The 23,642-nt window shown below is 31.9% G+C and overlaps 1 protein-coding gene across 1 annotated transcript in view; it reads right to left on the bottom strand.

Annotated features, from left to right (window-relative positions):
- bur (GMP synthase burgundy) overlaps window positions 1-19,547 on the bottom strand; it is a 39,456-nt gene extending 19,909 nt beyond the window's left edge. Inside the window, exons 1-2 of the mRNA XM_072526696.1 lie at window positions 19,330-19,547; window positions 18,752-19,052 (exon numbers count right to left, since the gene is read on the bottom strand). Of these exons, the coding sequence (XP_072382797.1) occupies window positions 18,752-19,037 (286 nt within the window). The 5' untranslated portion in view covers window positions 19,038-19,052; window positions 19,330-19,547. The remainder of the gene's footprint in view (window positions 1-18,751; window positions 19,053-19,329) is intronic.
- Window positions 19,548-23,642: the final 4,095 nt, after the last annotated feature.

Below are 23,642 nucleotides of genomic sequence, written 5' to 3'. Positions count from 1 at the left end.
TTTCAAGTGCTGAGCGTTTGACCTTAAATCCAATTTATTATATGACATTTCTTATTTTAGCTCAGGAGCAGGAGGAATAAAAATTATTACATAAAAAAAATTTTTGATATACAGGTTGAATCTCGACCTGTGCAATATTCAAATAGCAAACAAGTTATCAGATAATCTGGAAACGTTCACCAACAAAGAAAGAGTAGACAAAATAAGTATATGTTAATTAAAATAACATAGTGCCATCTAAAAAAAATCCTCATTGAGATAGGTCATGGAATATGCCTTCCTTCTCTTGGATGCTTATCACTCCCACAGAAGAAATCCAAAACAAATATAAATATAAACCAACTTTTTTAAAGAATGTATACAATGTTTGTTTGTATGTTGTCTCTTTCAAGGTGTTAACTAATTTAGAATCGAGAATTCCAGCCATGCCATTGGTGTTTAGGGTGACGCAGTGACTATTTTTGAGAATGAATTTACTTGAAAAACTTCTAATACAGCATAAATTGAATCTTAAATCCAATAATAGAATTGTTAAATAGACGCATAGAAGCATTTATAAACACACTGGACAAACTATTACAAAATTAATAAAGTAGGTAGCAGATGTAATTAATTTATAGAAGGGATACGCAAATATTTTCATGTTCATCTAGCCAAAAATGTGTTAATGATAGTAGTAATAACGTAACTAACATGTGAATGTTTTGACCACATATGAACCACCTAAGGTTTCTGAAATCAATTGCATGAAAGGTCAAAGGTCAACTTTAGCTCCCGTTCATAAAACGTGCATTTATTTGCAACTTTTATATCTGGAAGTAGATACTGTCATCGCGTGCCTTAGTCTGTGGACCAATGAGCACGTTGATGCGCATCGCCCCGCCTTTTACCTCCTATGCAATTTACGATTGGCCGATGGACTTGGAAATGCACATATCAATACGAAAGAAAATATATAAAAAGGGTGGATTTTCCAAGTCATGGGTAGTCAAGTCTAGCCTTGCTCCGGCTCCCATATAGGGTCTCCTGTTTCCAGCAGATTTACTGCTGGAAAGTCAACTACACATCAAATTCAAGCACATAGGCAGATTCTAGAAAAGTCATTAGAATATAACATAGAAACACACCATCTCTTCATTGACTTCAAAGCAGCCTATGACAGTGTGAAAATAATTGCATTATATAATGCAATGATAGACTTTGGGATCCCACCTAAGTTAGTTAAGTTGACCCACCTAACAATGCAAAACGTAAGCTCATGCGTTAGAATTGAAGGAGAAAACTCTACGTTCTTTGACATTAATAATGGTCTAAGACAGGGGGACGCGTTGGCGTGTCTGCTCTTTAATATTGCCTTGGAAAAGGCAATCAGACAATTAAATATTAGAATGAATGGAACTATTTTTAATAGATCGACGCAAATTCTCGCATTCGCTGACGATATAGTTATAGTGGGCAGAAGTATGAGAGACATGGTGCAGTGTTTTACAAGGCTTGTGGACGCAGCAAGTGAATTAGGACTTGTGGTAAACGAGGAAAAAACCAAATATATGTTGGTTTCTAAAAACCCTCGAAATATCCAACAAAGAATTCAAATTAACAACCATACCTTTGAGCAAGTCAAAGAATTTACATATCTTGGATCGCTAGTAAACGCAACAAACACGACAAGCGACGAAATAAAAAGACGCATAGCAATAGCAAATAGAACTGTTCACGGCCTCCAGAGACATTTAAAAAATAAAAATATAAAACGTGCACTAAAGCTTAATATATACAGGACCTTAATAAGACCAATTTTGATATATGGGGCTGAAACGTGGATCTTATTTCAAAATGATAAAAGACTTCTTGGTATTTTTGAGAGAAAAATTCTTAGAAATATTTTTGGGGCCGTAAATGAAAATGGGCTATGGCGTCGAAGATACAACTTTGAACTGTATCAGTTATACACCGATCCAGATATTGTGAAATTCGTTAAAGTGCAGAGACTTAGATGGGCTGGACACATTGCTAGGATGTCAGATCACGAATACACGAAGAGATTAACATTTTCAAAACCAGAGGGCACAAGAAGCAGAGGACGACCACGAATGAGATGGATTGATGATGTGGAAGAAGACCTACAGATTCTAGGGGTTAGAAGATGGAGGGAAGTTGCCAGGAATCGACAGGAGTGGGGACTTCTTTGTGAGCAGGCCAAGATCCACAACGGATTGTCGAGCCACTTATGATGATGATTACCTAACTCACCGAAGTGGGATAGAAACGCAGAGTAAACTTCGATTGGGCAGAGTCGACGCCCTCTGTAGAGCACCTAGAGAGCTGATATAGAGTTGTTTCTTTGTGAAGACCCAAACCTCCCTCTGGTGACAATACAAAGGGTGAAGACATAATTGCATTGTTTGAGTGACATATTAGTGTATCGTATGTGGTCAAACCATTATTTGTAGCTATAGTGTCTTATTTTGAGAACAATTTCCGAAGTGGAAATCGGAACGTCAAATAAACTTAACTGTAAAGAAAAATTGTGGCTTATTCCCAACAAAAATAGTAAATTGCATTAAAATATCACAAGAAAATGGGTTCAGAACAATATGGAAGTTTTATTATTAACAGTTTAGATTATTAAACCAATTTATGATTGTAAATGTTTAATGACATTCTGTATAATTTTAGTTTAATACAGAATCATATACACTGCGCTCCAAAATTAACGCATAATTTTAAAATTCTTATTTTGAGTTGTAATGAAAAAATTTTTGTTTGTTCTTTTTTGTTTTATGGTTGTTTTAGAAAATCTCAAATAAAAAACTTTTCTTTTTTTATAAAAAATGTATTGAAATTAACAATATAACATCATAAATCTAAACAAACAACTGATCTAAACAAACTAACATTATAAATTAATGACGAAATTGAAATTTTTAAAGTTGAAGAAAATACTAGTACCGTGTACTAGTATCGAGTATTGCCTACTCTGGCATTTATTACTGCTTGACAACGATCTTTCATACTGAGAATAATCGTTCTGATTTCTTCTTGATCAATTTGATCCCAAATTTCAACCAACCGTAAAAACAGTTCATCTAATGTGTTTGGTGCATTAGGTAGTTGTCGTAGTCGTCTGCTTATGATGTCCCAAACATGTTCTATTGGGTTGAGGCAGGACTTCTCGCAGGCCAATCCATGGCACGAATTCCAACCTCCTGACGATACTGCTGCACAATTCTTGCCGTTTGTGGTCAGGCATTATCTTGCATAAGCATGAAATTATCCCCAATAAATGATGCAAATAGCACGACATCCTCTTCTAAAATGTCTGTTATATACTTCTGCGATGTAACCTGACCGCGATCTATTCTAACTAATTCCGTACGAGCCTCTAAATTAATCCCATCCCACACCATTACCGAGCCGCCGTCATACTGTACAGTCCCTACGGTGTTGCACTGTGCGTAGCGTTCCCCAGGCCTTCTATACACTCGGTTTCTCCAGTCATCAGAAAAAAGACAGTATCTGGATTCATGGGTGAACAATATTCTTATCCAATCGTCATTATTCCAATCAACATATTCACGAGCAAAATGTAATATTTGAATTCTATGGTCTCTGGTCAATAATGGGCCAATTGGTGCCCTTCCAGGGTATAGGTCGTATTCGGCAAGTCTTCTAATCGTATTTTGGCTGATTCTAAAGTTATAATCCAAAATTCATTTTGTAGAGAAGTACTGGTAACAAACCTTTGTCTCAGTGTACGAAGTGTCAAAAACCGGTCTTGATTAGGAGTTGTAACCCTTCTACGGCCTTGACTAGGCGTTACTAGGAGTTACTTCCAGTAACAGAAAAATCAAATGGTTAACTGGGTGACGCTAAAACGTTCAGCGAGTTCTACTTGAGTGTATCCTTCTTTGTGAAGAGTAACGATTCTAAAACAGTCACTTTCTGACAAATTTCGATTTTCTTGCTGCTGGTGGTTCATTTCAAAGAAAACACACTTAATAAACTTGAAAAAACCCTTTAAACGTTTAGCACAACGTAACCCAACTCAACTAAATTCGAAATAAAATGAAGCACAAATAGCACGTTTTTAATTTTTTTCCAAAAAATGGTAAAAACATCAGCGTTTTTACCGTTCTTTAGATAAATTTTCCAATATACCGGGGGTAACAATAATATATTAGCACAAAAATCGAAACATTAAAATTATTTGATTTACCAGGGTTTTTAAAATTATGCGTTAATTTTGGAGCGCATTATTTTAATTTAATTAATTTAATAGCGCATTTAATTTTGTATATTCCTGATAATGAAATTTTAAATAATCTTATAATTGTACTTGCAAGTAAGATATTTATTAAATATTTTCATGAGTCATGGTATTTTACTCTGTATTTATAGGTATTGTGACTGACCATCACTGAGAGACAAGATTAGAAACACTGAGATCAAATGTCTAACGAAGATCAGAGATATCGTGGAAGAAATTACAAAAATGAAATGGCGCTGGGCCGGTCACATATCCAGACAATGATTATAACAGAATTATAGAATAGAGACCAAGGAGGACGACCAGAAGCATGGGAAGACCTCATAAGAGATGTGTAGATGACATAAGAGCAGTGGCAGGTAATCAGTGGATTAGATTGGTGCAAGATAAAGAAAAATAGAAGCAATTGGGAGAAACCTATATTTAGGACTGGATGGAAAAGGGTTGACTGACCATTAATCTATATAATTTAAATTGGATACAAAAAATTGGTGTAATAAATACCATATGATATCAGTATCTGACTGTTTTTGCTGTGTCTTAAGCAGCACAAGTGTTAAATTTAAAATTTTTGCGATCATATTCCATTGGCGAAATTTCTAACTAGACGAAAAGGTAGACTTAAAAAAAGTTTTAATGGAGGGGGGTAGTGCCAATAAGTAAGACAAGTAGTATATTACATACAATAGTAGTTATCTAAATATTTTTTTTAGAAACATATAATCCACCTTCGTATGTCGGAAGCTAATCAGACATATCAAAAGCAAAACAAGTTTTGAAAGGAAAGAAGTAAAAGTCTTGAGTGAATCCACAATAAAACATCTTGGAATGAACTAGCTGAATTATTTGGAGGATAAAGAAGGAAGAAGCTAATCAGCCTGTAATATTAACAAGAAAAATTAATGAACAACGCTGAAACCAAACAACTATCTTGGTTAGGTTAGGTTAGGTTTAATGTGAGTGGGCGCTGAATCACCCTTTCCCAATCTGACAAAATCTGCAATTCGCACTTTCTACCAGTCCGATTTTATTCATGTGCCCATTGAGGTGACAGTGTCTTGTTAGGAGACCTACGATAATTCGCAAATCATTCCTATTCATATCTAGTAGATCTATGGAACCGTTCTTCAATGTTCATGTATAAAAGCCTTCAGATGTTTAAGTTCGTACCTGTGGTTACGTTTCATCCGTTCCACCGAGTCAGATATCGTTCATTTGGCTGTGCTTCTTGCTATGTCAATGAAAGGTTCTGAGCATATTGAACGTTTCTTTTGTCCTCCTCTAGCAAGAGGATTTTCGTTACCTTCAACACCAGCATGTCTGGGCATCCAGAGTAAAATTACTTTGTTACAGTCTTGATATATAAATTGAAGAGTTGGTGAAGACTATGAATACTATCTTCAGTTTCAGTGTGTATATGACCAATATAAGAGAAATTTAGTAACCTGCAACGAAACAAGGCTAACATCTGAAGAAACATACTTAGACAAGGCGAAAAGCTTGGGTCCGTTCGGAAAAATATTCCCAAGAGATTTTTTTGCATAATCACTTTCATGAGATACCCCAAAATAAAGTTCAAAGGGATGCCCAGGCGAAGAGTTCTACAAATTTTTTTAAACAAATTGTAACAATCAATTTTTTCGACCCGGACAATTTTTTTAGGTTTTTTGGATCATTAAATTGTAAATTGAAAAAAAATGGTTGTAAATTTTCTCTAAAATTGATCGTTTTCGAGTTACAAATAATTTAAAACTGAGAAAAACGCAAAATAACCAATTTCAAGTTAAAAACACAATTAAAAAATTCTTCTTCTTCGTGCGACTAGGATTACTCCTGTTTGTCTACCTCTTATTCTGTTTCAGTCGTTGTTGACTGTACATTATCTTTCCACTTTTGGCGGCCTTCCAACGGGTCTTCTGCTATACGGCTTGTTGTTTTTACAGATGTTCGCTAATCTATCTGGTCCCATTCGGTTTATATGTTCGTTCCAGTTTTTTTTTCTTGTTTTTATCCACCTGTTAATATTTTGAATTTTGCATTGTTCGCGTATACTTCTGTTGGTTTGTCTGTCTCTTAATGATATGCCCGCTATTGATCTTAATATTTTCATTTCGATATTGTTGATTTGTTGTTTCATCTTTCTTGTATCGGTCCTTGTCTCCGCTGCATATGTTAGGATTGGTCTTACTGTTGTCTTGTATACTTTCATTTTGCTTTCCGTGGTCAGATATTTGTTTTTCCATATGGTTTCTCGGAGGCAACCACTTACTCTTGCCGCTTTTGATGCTTGCCTTGTCCTTGTATCTATCTTTTAAAGTCATCAAATACCTAAATTCAAGTTCAAGCCTTCTTCTATCAGCTCCCGATGAAAATTCTGGGCTTATTTTATTTTAAAACATTGTTCTTTAATTGTTAATGAAGTGCGTATGGCAGGGCAGGTGCTCATTTGTACAATGAGAATTCAAACCCGCCAAAATTTGTGCCATAGATCTTGTTTCTCCCTTTTATACACGTTGCAGCCCGAGTGCCCGTACTATCATACGCGCTTAATTAACGATTAAAAAACAATGCTTTAAAATTAAGTAAGCCCAAAATATTTATCGGCAAATGATAGAACAAGGTTTGAACTTGAATTTAGGTCTTTGGTGAATTCAAAAATAATATTTTTTACTTGTGTTTTTGAACCTTGAAAATCGTAATTTTTGCATTTTCTTCAGTTTTAAATTGTTTATAACTTAAAAACGATCAAGTTTACAGAAAAATTACAGGATTTGTCCAGAATGATCCAAAAAAATTTAAAAAAAAAATTGTCTGGGCCAAAAAAATTGATTGTTACAATTTGTAAAAAAAAAATTGTTTAACCCTTTGACGACTGTCGGTATGCTGAGATGACCACCTTTACAAACATTTCTTTTAAACTTCCCAGCGGTTTTACAGTATTTACAGTCATACCAGTGTGTAAAATCGGTTGCCTATATTATATTCTAAGTGTCTAACCAGTTTGGAACCGATTTGATTGAATCACATTGACTGGATAACATAATTAGTCAAGCACACATTTGAAGCGAATGTTCGGTGTTGACAGAGCGACATATTTTAATTGTTTTCTTGTTTATTCAATTATTATCAATTACAAAAATTACAAGTAAGTGATATTTTTGAAGTCTGTTTCACACTATGTACTGTTATTTGCATGAATACATTTCAATTTTTTTGAAGTTATACTTCTATACGCGCGCTCCACGTTGGAAATTTGTATGGGAGTGAATCTGTGAAATCATTACATATGTAAGATAATGAGTAAGAGAGAGACAGAAGATATATTTTCTCTCTCTTCCTCTCTCGAATATAAAAATGTTCCTTTTGTATATATAATTTAATATTATATATATATATATATATATATATATATATATATATATATATATATATATATTGTATAAAGATATATATACATATAATATTATACATATAATAAAATATTTATTAATATTATTATTTATGTGATATGTTTTGTATTATTTATTAAATGTTCATAATTATATTATTCTTTTGTATTTCAAAATAATAATCTCAATAAATCACTGTATGATCCAGAACTGTCAATTTTGAAATACATTTGTGTCATGTCCTCGGTAGTGTAGTAGTCAGTATCCCCGCCTGTCACGCGGGGGACCGGGGTTCGATTCCCAGTCGGGGAGGAGTTTTTTATTAATATTATTACATTATTGTCATTTTTAAATACTTATGGATATTGCATTTTAATTTGTATTGTATTATTATATATCGAATTATGTTGCACTGTATTGTACTGTATTTTTTTTTACTGCAGAGTATGTGTAAAAAAAATTTTGCATTCAACTCCTTTCATACATATATGAAAATAAAAATATACATTTTCATCAAAATATTGATTCAATTCTTCATTGTTAGTAAGTTGTTATTAATTGTTTCTCTTTCTGCTATGTCTTACCTATAGAATTACATATGTAATGGTTGTGCAGATTGACTCCCAAATAAATTTGTAACGGCGAATGCGTGTATAGAAGTGTAACTTCCACCGGCAGTCCCACTGGACAGCCACACCCGTTTTTTTTTGTAGATCACTGTCTTTTATGTGGTATTCTGGCACGACCACAGGGCACTTCCTATATGAATTCTGCCAATATGCAAATATTGAAAGCGTCTTGGGAGATGAATTGGATGTTGATGAATTTCGGCAACCAAATAATGAGGATGTCTTTAATATTGGAAATATGGACATCGTGTTTGAAGACCAAATTAATAATCAAGATGAAACAACCAATACTCAAAATAATAAAGAATCGAAATCGGATAGTGAAGACGATGTACCGCTAACAGTACGGCTAGCAAAGCGAGATAACTATATTTTAGACCCAAAATGAAAGTTATATAACACAAACAAATCAATTTATTGAAACTACAGGCTCAAACATTCCAAATTCTGCAGAGAACCCCACAGATGTGTTTTTGGAACTATTTCCTGAGGATCTAATTCACCTAATTGTATTTCAAAACAATCTATAATACGTTCAAAAACACGGAGAAGGAAATGATTTACACCTACCACAGAAGACGAAGTCAAAACATTTTTTTGAGTAAATTTATTAATGGGTATAAAGGAAATGCCCAGTTACAGAGATTATTGGTCGTCACGTGATGAATTACCAGACCCTTTCATCAGTTCGGCTATGTCACGTAACAGATTCGCTTGATTACTAGGCAATTTACATCTGGTTCAGAAGTTAAAAAAAAAAAGAAAGGATTTACCAGAGTTCAAAACTGACAAACAAATGAATCGAAGAGATTCAGATTACCGTATTTCACCAGATGGACTATCTGCGTAGAAGTGGATGAATCGCAGAATACTGAAAAGTCTTTATGAGGTGAATCGTAAATCACACAAGTGGTGGCATAAGAATATTTTTTTATTTTGTGGATGCTTGCGTCGTAAACGCATTCATTCTATTTCAACTTAGAAACCAATCCAAAAGTATGTCTTTGAAAGAATTCCGGATCTCTGTGATTAGAGGCCTTATTGGAGCTCAAGAACAATTAAAAAGGGGAAGACTACCAGCAGAAAAACCAATGAGTAAATTTAAAAGGCATATTCCCTTGGAACTGCGCCATTCAAAGTCTTCTCATATGCCCCAAAGAACTACTTCTTTGAGATGTGCCAATTGCAGCACGACAGCAAATGTTAGCAGAATACAGTAGAAATGTTCATCTTGCAACGTCGGACTTCGTCTCAAACACGACAAAAATTGTTTTGCAACGTTCCATGCACCATGCAAAACAATAGCAAGAAAGAAGTGCTACCTGGTTTTTATTTCCCATTTAATTTTTGGTTACGCTATGTTCCTGCTGGTATCTTGAGAATACCACATCCTGCATGACATACTTCAGGAGAAGCATTGTTTATTTCGACTGAATTTGTTTTAAGAATATACTAAAATAAATAAATTTCATAAAAATCCTGTTTTTTTTTTAATATAATACCTTAATTTAACCTTATTTTGGGGTATTTCATGAAAGTGATTTTGAAAAAAAATCTCATGAGAATATTTTTCTGAACGAACCCGAGCTTTTCGCCTTGTCTAATTCCTAATTACCAGTGATAATCAAATGCGCCCCTTTTTTGTTCCCATTAAAATAATTGTACAGGTAAAATACTCCATAAAAATGCTTCACAGATTGAAAAAAGTTAAAAACTGTAAAAGGTAAGTCCAGTAAAAAACAATAGTTTCTAATTTTTATAAACTAAGAGGTCAAAGGTTTTGGTTATTATCATTGTTCAAATTTATTTATAACATGTTAAGCTACATTTTCTTGTTACATAGAGAAAACTAATATTGAAATTGAACATTTAAAACCGTTATTATGTTCAATTTAGGTATTCGTTCTGTAACTGTCACCTATTAATAGTAATATTATTAATTACACAATTGTTGATATACTTTTCAATAAACAATTTTGCTGTTTGATTCTTAAGTAATTTATTTTTGATTGACATTACGAAAATTTGTTCATTTGAGAAATATATTCATTATCTTTTCATTACGTTGAAATGTGTAATATTTTTAACTACACAAAAACAAGTATTGCATTAATGTTTGAAGATAAGGAAAAAATGGGCTTGGTAACATACACTTACAACTGTTTTTCGTTCAATCAATAACATACAAATTTGTAAATCTCCCAAATTCTTATTTATAGTTTTTATCCTTTTCCTATCGCCAAACACTAAATAATAATAACGTGTCGCTTATTGTGTACGATTTTTTCTTACAAAGCAAATCGGCGAGATATTTGCGTCTTTTAACATGTCTTCTAATGTCTTTTACATTACCATATATTGGCTTTCCTCCACACATTTATAGAGTCTATGTTGAGCCCCAATAGTTTTTAGCGTTTATATCACACATAAGTGTCGATAATATATTCCCACTCTCAGTGTTATCAGTAAGTGAGGGTGAAAACGAAAAATGGGAAAGGAAGAGCCTATGAAATAGCTACATCTAAACAGATATATTATTACAGTTGATGAAAGAAAAACTTGTTTTCTTTAGTAAATGGGATTTTGTAAGCGATAAATATTTTAAAGAAAATTTAACTGACAAAATAGTAAAAAAAATTGTATCTTTAAAGAAACAGGATGCTGACAAGATGTTTCTTTATACTCGTGGAAAAAGGAGAGAATCAAGTGGATATAAAAATTTTACAAAAAAAAAGAACAGTAGGCGGTACTGTAGACTAGCGCGGAGCTTCATACTGTTTTCTGTATTTTTAAAATAATATATCTTTAAATTAAACAAAGTAATTTTATTATTCATTTATTTTTTATATTTTAAACAAATTCAATAAATTATTATGTTTGCTCCTAACGCTATCTGTTAACGTATTAAGGGAGAGTTTATTTTGTGTTTTTTAATTTGTTTTATTCTATATAAAGAAGTATAACTCTACAAGAGCATCCAGTTAAAATTTCCGAGAGATCGGAGCAAAATTGGTGGAGTTATAGGCATTTATAAGTGAGTGAGTTGAGTGAGGAAAGTGAATGAAGTGAGTGAGTGAAGTGAGTGAGTGAAGTGAGTGAGTGAAGTGAGTGAGTTCAGTGTGTGAGATGATTGAGTAAGGTCAGTGAGCACTCACTTCGATAACAATCGAATTACTACAGCAGATAAAAAGGCTGCAGATGCAACAAAAAGGGCAGAGTTCATCAAAAGCAGGAGCAAAAAGATGCTTTAGATAGGAGGAAGCACGTCGCTATATGGGCCTGGAATAGACGATACTCTGTGAGTATAAAAAAAATAAGCTTTTTTTTAAGCGCGTTTTTCTCGGAATAATTTTTTTTTAATTGATGAATCCTTTTCAAATTGTGCACACTTCTTTTATAGATAGGTCGCAAGATCGGGATATTCTCCATTTTGTTGTTATAGCTCATTTTACAACATCAAATTAGTCAAATTTTAATGAAAAATTTTCGGAAATTCAAAAAATTCGTCTTTTTCTACTTTACAAATTAAAAAAAAAAAACGATAAAATAAACAATATCTCGACGTTGCGACCTAGAGAAACTCATAAACTAACGAAATCTTTTTGGTTTTTTGTCAACAGGTAATCCAGTTATACGATGAACACTGCAAAGTAACTTTTTTTATCTTGGAAAATTAGCTGTTATTTTCTTAATTTTTGATATTTTTGAACCAAAATTTCAGATAATACTCTTAAAATAGTGTACTATAATGTACTAATGTTTGAAATAAATTTATAGTAAACAATTAAAAAAACATATTAAAAGTATGTTTAAAATATTGAAAATAACCCTTCCCCCCCTTAACTAATCGTACATAGTTTACTTATGACAAACCTGTCAAATTTAGACCAAATAATAATAATAAAATATAAATAAATGTCATTTGATAGTCAATTTAATTATTATATAAACCAAATAATATGTTTAAAAATAATAATTGTATTTATATGAAATTATTTTAAAATGAGAATTATTATAAAAATTTAAATAGATGATTCAATGTTGTTATTAATCGGATGACATTTATGACTTTTATTAAATTTTGACAATCGTTACGAATCAAATCTTTTAGTGACAGATATTCTTTTAATTTTTTACTTCTCATTTAATGTCTATATTTTGTTACTTATTTTTTATGCAGTTTTTAATTTAAACCTACTTAGAGTAAGCTCAGCATTTTACTGTAGAGAAAAAAAGTAATACAACGCCAGTATAGAAGCTTCACTTCAAAAATGGCATGGGTCAGATGAGGTGTTTTGTTCAGACCATCGACACATCTGTTTTTAAATAACAGGTAATGGGCCTATCAAGCAAACTTATTGTAATCCTCGTAAACAAACTAGGAAGCATATCAACCACATCTGGAATATTGCTTGGGCAGGGTTAGAGGAAAGATAATGCATACATTGGGCCTAACCATGGCCACTGAACAATTTCAAGAGGTTGTCACGTCAATGTTCGAAGACAACTGTCAGAAAATGGTGAGGAATTCCAACAGGAAAGTACCTTGGTGCAATGACAACATTATAAATCAAAGGATAGAAGTCAAAGACAAAAATTTAATTGTGCCAAAAGATCGGGTGAGTGGGACAATTATTGTGAAGCTCTGACTGAATATAATAAGGAAATCAAAAGAGTAAAAAAGAATGGTGGAGAAAGCAATGGTGGAGATACTCAAATAACTGTTCCGCCACTCCAAATGGGGTGAACACATGAGGTAAACACATTCAGAATGGTGAAGAGACTCTTAACCTAGTCTAAAACAAAACTGATAATACTAGATAATGCAGTAGACTGGATTTGACTTATGACTTTGAGCATGACGTATGGTTCTATGGAAAACTGGCATTTGGCAAAAGAAGTGGTGAACCAGGACAAAATCAAATAGCTAATAAACTCACTTCAGCCATATAAAACACTGGATCTGGAGTGGCAGCCGTAGCTCAGTGGCTGTGTTACTGGCTTAACAAGCTGGAGGGCCCGGGTTCGAATCCTGGCACCGACAAAATTTTCAATTTCTAATTTAACTGAGCTGCCACCGTTCTTCGGAGGGCACGTAAAGCCGTCGGTCCCGGCTACGAAAGTAGTCGTTAAGTCATGTTAGGGGCTCTTGCGCGACCTGAAAACCCTAACACTAGACCTTAGCCAGAAGGTTACACGAACTTACTTACTTACTGGATCTGGACTGGATTTATCCAATACTTCTACAGAAGAAAACAACCTTATATACAAAAAATATGTATGAAACTGCAGTCAAACAGGTATCTCGTGAAATAAAAAAGTCACTCGTACAAACAAATTTGAAAGTGGGGGTCCAGCAAAGACATTTGTGCAGTAAATATTATGCAGTGAGGTGCTGTATATTTTTGCAGTGTGGCATTGTATCTTTCACTCGCTTTATTTAAATTTTATTTTGTTGTGATTTTACTTTTGTGTTTGTGTATTCTGTTTTAATTATTTTAGTTTTTTTCATTTTATGCAAAAGTTCTTTTCAGAACTCTGTTAAAAAAGAAATATGTACTGCGGCGGCGATATCTGTGAAGATTGTATTATCATCAAATTCACACTTGTAATCATACATACACCTACCACTGAAATAATGAAGTTTTCCAAGTGGGATCTTTTAAAATAAAAGTCTCTTAATTGTATTGTAATGACATCATAATTATCTATTGTTTGGTAAATATATTTTATATTTTAATCACATCATTACTTTTGTTTTCCTTCTATGCTGAGTTTTTTACCAAGAATAGTTTTTTTTTGTAAAATGTAAGGATAAACGCATTCTTCATTTGTATAAAAATTTTTGGGACACACTGGATATACCTCACTAAAAATCGTTCCCTTATCCTTTTAGTCATTAAATTGTTGTGAAAATTATTTGAAACTCATTTTTTTAGATATCATATTAAAGATACCCAATATTACTGTGATCATCCACATATTGACAACATTGTAAAATTTTTAATATCTAGCAAGTGTTTATCATGCGGTACAATGTTTGTAATGTTCGGGTAGATTCCATCTTTTCTTGTTAAATACTTTCTCTGCACACTGGAAGCTCTGCCTTGTCACGAGGTTCTGTTCTACTGTACATGCTAGCTTAGGACTGGGGTACATATTTCATACAAATGTGTTCCCTTCTTCATCTCCTGTATTTTAGCAGACATATTTAAAACCCACGATACAGTGGAAGTATGTAGATGATTTGTTTATTCTCCATATGGTTTCATGGAATAGAATCATTGGATAAATTTCTGATATCAATTATAAAGTGTATCATAGAACAAGGATATAATGACTCCTTACTCTTCCTGGATATTTTAGTCTCAAAGGGGGATATAGGATATATAAAGTATGTATACCAAAAGCCAAATTTGTTAATAGATATTTAAATTCTATTCAAATTACAACATAAATACTAAAAACGATATCATTAAATGATTGTGTGGTAAAACCAAAATTATTTGTTCTAAACCAAATTAAATTGCAGAAAGAAGCTGCCATTTGAGTACATGAAGCAAATTGCATAGCAAATTACTTAGTAGAATGTAATAGGATCTGGTTAGCTATATTTGAAAAAGAAGATCATAAATAAACCACATTGTAAGTTATAAAAACATAAAAAAAATTAACATAAAAGCTATGTCATTTATAATATTTAAAATAATATATTAAGTAATATAATTTAGTAGTATAAAAATTAGTATAGGTACTAAGAGAAAACTAAATTTTAGACCAAATACTTACTGTATGGAGACATTATCAGAGTTTTTGCTAGTTTTACAATGGAATTACTAACAAGAGATTTTTACTCTCATGGATGCATATTATTTATTTTATATTAAAGACTAATAGCACCATTATTTTTCTGACAGGGTTTCTTAAGTTAAAATTATTTTCATGTAATCAAATGAACTGTTTAAGAATCAGGGGCAAGTTCTTTAATATTAATCTTATTAACCTACATGCTCAATAGAGGACAAGGAAAATAAAGAAAAGATCAATTCTATGATGAATTTGAAACCACATACAGACATTAAGATAGTAATCAGAGACCTGAGAACGCAAAAATCAGAAGGGAAAAAATATATCTACCCACATCAGTAAATATAGTCTCTGCAATAACACCAATCTTAATGGGGACCAAGTAGTAAGCTTTGTAGCCTCTAAAATAACAGCTATAATATACTAAGCTTAACAAATAACCAAATTGATCATGTGTTTCTAGATGCTAGACACTGCTCCATGCTGATGGACGTCTGAGAAGCTTCTCCCCTAAGAAGGGAAGAAGCACCAAAATTACCTGCCATAATATTAAACTCATTAAAAATCCACAAACACTACAAAGGTTTCAAAGCATAATTGGAACTAAAAGCATAATTAATTGGGATCTAACACTAACTAGTGAACAGTAAGAAATGTGTAACAATATTAAAGAAGCAGCAAATAATATTAATTCAGCAGCATAAATGTAAATGAAGATTTAGATAAGAGACAGATATAGACTCCTACTGGACCAGAATGAAAGAAGATATTGAAGCAGCAGCGAAAGGCGAAATAGGAACAGAAAATTGTGCCCATAAAAACCATTGGTTTGACAATTGAATCAGTCTTTTCAGAAACAATATGAGTATATTCTTTTCAATATCGACATTTCTCCATAAATCCGTTTTTTCTATGTCAACGCACCATTCTAAGCAGAAATGACATCAGCTGTAATAAACTACTGTTTAATATAAATACCCATTCCACAGTACATTGCTAAAGAGTAGTATTCCAAAGTATATTGCTATTCTTTATAAAGCAATATACTGTGCCCATTCCATTCAAAAACCACATGAGTCATCGACTGATGTTGTTTCGCCACGGAATTGACTTTTGTAAACAATATGATCAAGATGGCTGCAATAAATAGCACGAATAATGATATGAATTTAGAAAAAAGTAAAAAAAGAGGTAAAAAAGAAAGTGTGGGGAAGAATATGAAAATTGTAAAGGTAATGTTTACCTGCAAGAAAACCAGGAGGTGTCAGTAAGCTTTAAGGTTAAGATAGTTTTAAAACATAAAATTATTATATATTTTTTGTAGTTGTCACTTGAAGTGCTTTGAAAGAGTTAATACGGATATAAGGGGTGAAATATTTGTCAAATTCAGAAGCATGCTTATTCAAGAATGCAAAAGATTCATAGTTACCCCAAGGGTTTATGGGAAAGTGTGAAGTACAAAAGAGATGACCTCTAAATGAATATCCAAAGAATAGAAGATATAACATTAGTTAATTAGTTACTCCGTGACAGGCTCGGATGGCAAAATTATTTTTTGCAAAAAAGCTTTCATGGGAATTCACACTGTGAGTAATGAAAGAATTCGAAGAATTTATAAGCTTCTTGTACAAAGAAAAGCACCACTAGATAAATGTGGAAAAAATATTTCAGGGAATGCTAAGTCTGAAAATGTAATGGAACAGATTAAGACTCATATTGGGAGTTTTCCCACTAAGATTTCACATTACACAGGAAAAGAGAAGCATTACTTAGACAAAAAATTGAATGTGTGAATTATGAATGACCTATTTTGTGCCAAATTTCCTGATAATAATAATAATTCAGTGAAGTAGAAATTTTAGTTAAAGATTTTCCAGGAACGTTTTTCTCTATCTTCTAGACATCCACAGGTAGACACTAGCTGTGAATGTGAACAGTTAGAAATAAATTAAGAGTCCATCTTTAAACGAAACAGCGAAGCGTGTGGCTGTTGCGGAATTATCTGTACATTAAAAACATGCAAATAAGTTCTACAATAAAATGGCAGAAATTGCAGAGATATGCAAGACAGATGTCACTGTATGTGGCCTGACGTTTGTTTATATCCAAAATCGTCAACTTCCACTTATTCATGTACAGGAGACTTTTTACTTATGTCAACTAACCTGCAACATCTTTGGAATTCACAATATGCAAAAAAAAACAAGGGATGTTTTACAACTACCATGAGGATCAAGCTAGAAAGGGTCCCAATGAAGTTGCTTCATTTCTTATGGATTATATCAAGTCTCCAGTGCCTACTGCTGTGAAACATCTTCACTTATTTTCTGAGAGCTGCACTGTCAAAACTGGAATCATACTGTAGTGGGATTTCTACTTTCGTTAGTAGATACTGGAAGTTTTAAAACCATAAACCAGTACTTTCCACAACGTGGCCATTCCTTTTTGCCGACTGGTGGTGACCTAAACATTACAAAAAACCTCTTTGTCTACCGACTCAATGAGCAGAAAAAAAAAGGATAAAAAAATCACTTTCCAGATTTCAAACTAGTACCATATTTTTATTCTTCAAACCAACCAGGGACTGTAACAGTATCTGAATATATTAATGGTTTTGTTACTAACAACTTTAAACTTAAAATAATTGATAAAATTCGATTTTCACCAACAGTTCTGGCCTATCCGAAAGTAAAGTAGCGATTAATAAAAAAAAAATGGAAGATATATGCCAGCTCATGGACTACATACCAGAGGAACATTTTTTAAAGAGGTTATGCAGTGACCTACTAATGATGCAATTAATGATGATTAATGATTATACTTTGTTTGATAGACAATAAAATTTCCAAAAAAATATCTTTTTTTTATTTCTGTTCTGAAACATAAGTCAGTTTTTTTAAAACCATAATATGACTTAAGAAAAACAATTTTTATAAAAAATATGTAATGCATATAAATTAGTGAAATATTATTGCAACAATTAATTTTAAAACAGTTTTCCTTACAGCGCTTTTAAACAGTTTTTTGTGATTTACTCAAAAATATAATTTCTGACTCATGTTGTTTCTGAAATGACCGATTCAATTACTTTTTTTACATTTAAGTAAACAATTCTAGAAATTCACAGCCTAATTATATCAAACTCAGCCCATTTATTGACCATTGTCATCTATTGACCCCGTTAATTGACCATTGACATTCAGAACATGTGTTTCATGCAAAACTTGAACTTTCCGCAGTTTTAATGAATGTAGACAAAAAAATCCAGAAAAGCCATTTTTAATAGTATGTGAAACTTTGGAAGTATAAAAATAACTTGATGATTTGATACTGTAACAACATCGAGAATTCCTTCAGCTACAATAATTAGTATAGTATAGGTAGATCACTGGATTTTTTGTTTTAATTGTTCTTGTTTTCAATAATGTATTGTTAATCTGCCTTGTTTTTGGATCAACATGCAAAAATAGGATAAATCAAAAGATCTTCCAATTTTTACTTTTCATTTATAGTAAACAAATATCTCTCCTAAATAAATCCTCAGCCAAATTTCAAAACAGGTGCTTTAGTTTTGAGATAACTTTAACATTCATTTTTATATTGAATCTTATAATATAAACACCTCATACCATATACAAATAATAAACCTTACTCACCCAGCACAGGTAAACCTATTCTGAAAATATCTGCATCATATCTAGGAGCATCTTCAGCATACACAGAATTGGGTCCTCCAGAAATAATGATAGCTTTGTAACCAGCTTCTTTTATGTTGAAAGCTGGGGTATCCAAGGGTATGATCTGAGACTCCACACATAATTCTCTAACTTTTCTATCAATAACTTTACCATACTGTGCCCCAGCATCTAGAATACACACTTTTTCCGTATTAGTGGCTCCATTTACATTGACATAAGGACCGTCTGGGTTTAAATTGTGCATAGCTATAATTACAGCCTAAAATACAAAAATAAAGGTAGATACTTAAGTTTTAACGTTGATGCTCCTCTATTTTACATCTAAATTACACTGCACTATGATTAAGTAATAATTTTTTTATATTATCGAGATCTATTGCATAAATAAAAATATAAAAATTGTTTAAATACTTCTGGCACGTGTTAAAACAACAAAAATGACGTATATATTGACATATTGCATTCTATTCAATCCACAAATATAAACTTATTGGAACTTAAGAATTTCTAAATATAAACCGGTATTATCAGCATACCTTTACTACTATTTCTTAAAGGATAATTTAATTAATAATCTTCATAAGTCCTATTTATTGAGTTGTCAGAAAAGAAAATTTTAAAGAACGTCAATGTCAAATTATCACAATACAATTTTTCACAAATGTGTTTTAAAAGAATTATATATCACTAATCACTATAATACATATTTAACTTTTATAAAACAAGCGCTACATAATAATTCCAATTTAATATTTCGTAATGAATCCTTCTATATCCTATATTAGTTACTATACTAGTTATCAATAATTTACGTCACCTATTGATTGTCTTCTGATACCGCTCTTACGCAATTCTTATTATAAATTAAAGAGGTATTTAATAAAATAATATAATAAAATTTATAACAGATATTAATATATTTTGTCACAAAGTAAAGCTTAAGATAACAAAATTAAAATAATATTTTGATAGAGTTATGTTATACAGGCATATTTTATACACCATTCACTAGAGTTCAATTACAATTTTATAGCCATTTATATTCATATTTTATAATAATTTTAAATCAATGGTTACTAATCTGTTTCCCGTAGATGTATATTTATTTGCATTAGATTTTAATAAAATTATTCTAGAAGTATTTAACAACATCACTTGAAGCGTATTGTTTATTAATCTGTGCTTCTATACTATCGTCTATTACTTTTTTCTCTTCTATACTATCGTCTACTTTTTTTGACGTGACAACGTCTTAAATTAGGTTGTGGCTCGGAGTCATTTAAGAAAAAGTGTAACGCCCGCTCACGTCTGTTACAGTGAGTCACCGAACGAGAGAGAGGCCCGCCGGACCGGCGAATGCCTTGCGTCTCTCTCCCACTCAAACATGATCGGTCCGCTGCGCGCGGCACTAGAGAATTAGGCGCGTTGAATCGCTAAAGTTGAAAATCGTTGAAAGTATCGTCAGCTGTGTCTGTAGTGAAAATGTGGAGTGCTTTAGTGCTTAGATTCGTCATTTACAACAACTACAACAATAAAGGTAAATAATTGTACACTAATATTTCATTATCGTAAACTATGATTGATTGATTAATTGTTAGATTGACACAAAAGTTGAGAAACTGAGTTTATAGGTTATGTCATACTATTGATTCACCGCTAATACTAGCTTCAAGTTTATACTCGGTGCTGTATATATTCATCCAGGAGCTAGTATGCAAGACATTGGAATGTTACTATGGCAAGGACTCGGTCCGTACGTTCACAACAGCCAGTACGTGCCATCGTTCGTGCAAGTTGATTCTAGTATACCGATTCTTCTGTGTGGTGATTTTAACAAAAACGTAAAGTCAGACAACTCGTTTCTAAATTTCATGAAATGTACGTATAATCTTGATTGCGTATCAAACGTTTCTAAGTTAACTACGTTAAAAGGAACAACCATCGACTTGACTTTCGCAAGAGACATTACAGCAGAAACACTTCTATCTAATCTTATTTCTATCTAATCCCTTCCATCTTCCGTTATTCCCCATAGTAGTTCGTTGGTGTATCAAGGTGCATTTTAGAGTACACCCTATTTCTACACTGCACATTTTTGCCCCACATTCCTCATTTTTGTTACACTTTCATTTCATATTTCTCCTATCATCGTCCTATCCTCAACAAAATCATTCAAATAGAAATTAGTTAAGTTTAAGTTTACATGTACAATGTTTTAGTAAACAAAATATATTTCTATAGTTAAAATTTGTGCAATTCTTATTTTCATTCAATTCCTTGTTCCTATTGTGCAATTTAATAATATTCATATCAATAAATATTCTACCGAGAAAAAGACGTTGTCACGTAAAATCTTCGCCCGTAAAACCGACTTTACAGGCAACCGATTTTTTTATAGTAAAATGCTGAGGCGAGCGTCACGGAACTAGAGCCACAAGATGGTGTCGTCAAGGGTAGAGTCATAAAATAGCGATTCTTCACATCGACACAGAATAAATAAAAACGGGTGTGGCAGTCCAGTCCAGTGGGACTGCCGGTAGAAGTTATATTTCTATAAACGCGTTCGCCGTTACAAATTTATATGGGAGTCAATCTGCACAATGATTACATATGTAATGCTATAGGTAAGAAAGAGAAAAAGAATTAGTTACATAGGTATATGGTGCATTGTTTGCTGTATATAAACAACATTTGACCTGTAATAGGAGTATAGTAAATGAAATATTGAATCAATATTTTGATGAAAATATATATGTATAAAAGGAGTTGAATGCAAAAAAAAATTTTTACACATACTCTGCAGTAAAATTCATTATTTATTTTGTTAATAATATAAAAATACAATACAATACACTACAACATAATTTCAATATAATAATACAATACAAATTAAAATGCAATATTCATAAGTATTTACAAATGACATTATACATAACTTACTTACGCATATGTTTAATTTACCATGATAATAATAATAATAAAATAATAATAATAATAATAATAAATATTAAATATATTTACAAGAAGAATATTTCAATAACAAGAACATTTAATAAATAATACAAAACATATCACATAAATAATAATATTAATATATATTATATTTTTTTATTCTCGAGAGAGAAAGAGAGAAAATATATCTTCTGTCTCTCTCTTACTCATATCTTACATAATGTAATGATTTCACAGATTCACTCCCGTGCAAATTTCCAACGTCGAGCGCGCGTATAGAAGTATAACTTCAAAAAATATTTGTGGAAGATATACTCCATTCACTTAGCTGGGGCATATTTTGACAGATTGATTGTCGGAAACCTACAACACAATTCCTACTTCTCAGTATCAATAGCTCAAGTATCCTACTATTGCAGACTTCTTCCTTTAAAAAAAGAAGAATTATTCAAAATAGTGGAAGTGTATAATAGACCCATAAAATGTTGGGTAGTATATATTTAAAAAATAGATTTTAGTTGTTATAATTTAACATAACTATTTATTATATGATGCAGATAAATAAATATTGATTGTCGGTAATTCGCAAAGTCCTATTTTATTTACTATGTAGTTTGTTTACTGTTAATATTGGCTATGAGTACGTGCGCTTGGTTGTATACTAATTTCCAGCCACTTTTAGTTCAAAAAGTAACTAACTTCGCAAAAAAATAATTACTAAATTCACTAGACAGTTCGGACTGGGAATAGCGAACCGAGTATAAAAATAAAAAACCAACAACTCGGATTATGTTGTAAATTTTCATTTTATTATAAAATTTGGCATTTTTGCGTATATACATATATTTAATAAGATTAACATGAGGTTTTTAAATATTTCAAAAATAAAAACGAAATTCGTATTGAGATTCGAACTCACATATACCAGCGTATGAACAAAACACGCAAGAAATTAGCCAATTAGACATAACAGTAATGTATTTCAAAATTGATAGTTCTCGGTCATACATTCTCGAGAGAGAAAGAGAGAGAAAATATATCTTCTGTCTCTTTTACTTATATCTTACATATGTAATGATTTTGCCGATTCACTCCCGTACAAATTTCCAACGTCGAACGCACGTATAGAAGTATAACTTCAACAATCAGAATGCCCACTCTCAGATGCCGCCTTTGAAATTTGTCAGCACGCGATCGCCATATTTTAAACGGAATCATAGACTCGAATTGAGAAATTTGTGACAAGCTACGACAGAATTGTAATTTAAATTTTTAGAAATTAATAATTTATTACATTTGAAATAATTTAATCTATTCTTCAACTAAAAGTACGAATAAAATAGTGCATAACATGTCTATAGTTGCCGTAAGTAAATTAAACCGGGTTTATTTTTCTATGCACATGAGGTAAAATGTCACTGAACAGCACTGGTTCCGACTAAAACATGGCTGATTCCGTCCGCGGGAACGAGGTGCGCGTACTTATTTCTTCAAGCAGAGTGGGCATTCCGATTGTTTATTATTCTGAGACATCAATTCACTATAATTATTCTCTATATTATAATCTCGATTAATTCGTTTCTAGTCTTCATACATTTATTCTAAGCAGGTTTAAAATAAAAACTGCATGAAAATAACTAACAAAATACAGACATTAAATAAAAAGTAAAATATTAAAAAAATATTTGTCAATAAAAGATTCGATTCGCAACGATTGTCAAAATTTAAAAGTCGCCATCCGATTAAGAACAATATTGAATCATCAATTTAAATTTTTAACACACTTCTTGCTTTAAAATAATTTCATATAAATACAATTATTATTTTTAAACACATTATTTAGTTATATAATGATTAAATTTATTTGTCAAATGATATTTATATATATTTTAATTTA

This window comes from Diabrotica undecimpunctata, chromosome 3 (genome assembly GCF_040954645.1).
Source record: "Diabrotica undecimpunctata isolate CICGRU chromosome 3, icDiaUnde3, whole genome shotgun sequence".
In the NCBI taxonomy this organism is placed as follows: Eukaryota; Metazoa; Arthropoda; class Insecta; order Coleoptera; family Chrysomelidae; genus Diabrotica; species Diabrotica undecimpunctata.
The sequence above is the reverse complement of the archived record's forward strand: the minus strand, read 5'-3'. Positions and strand labels throughout refer to the sequence as shown.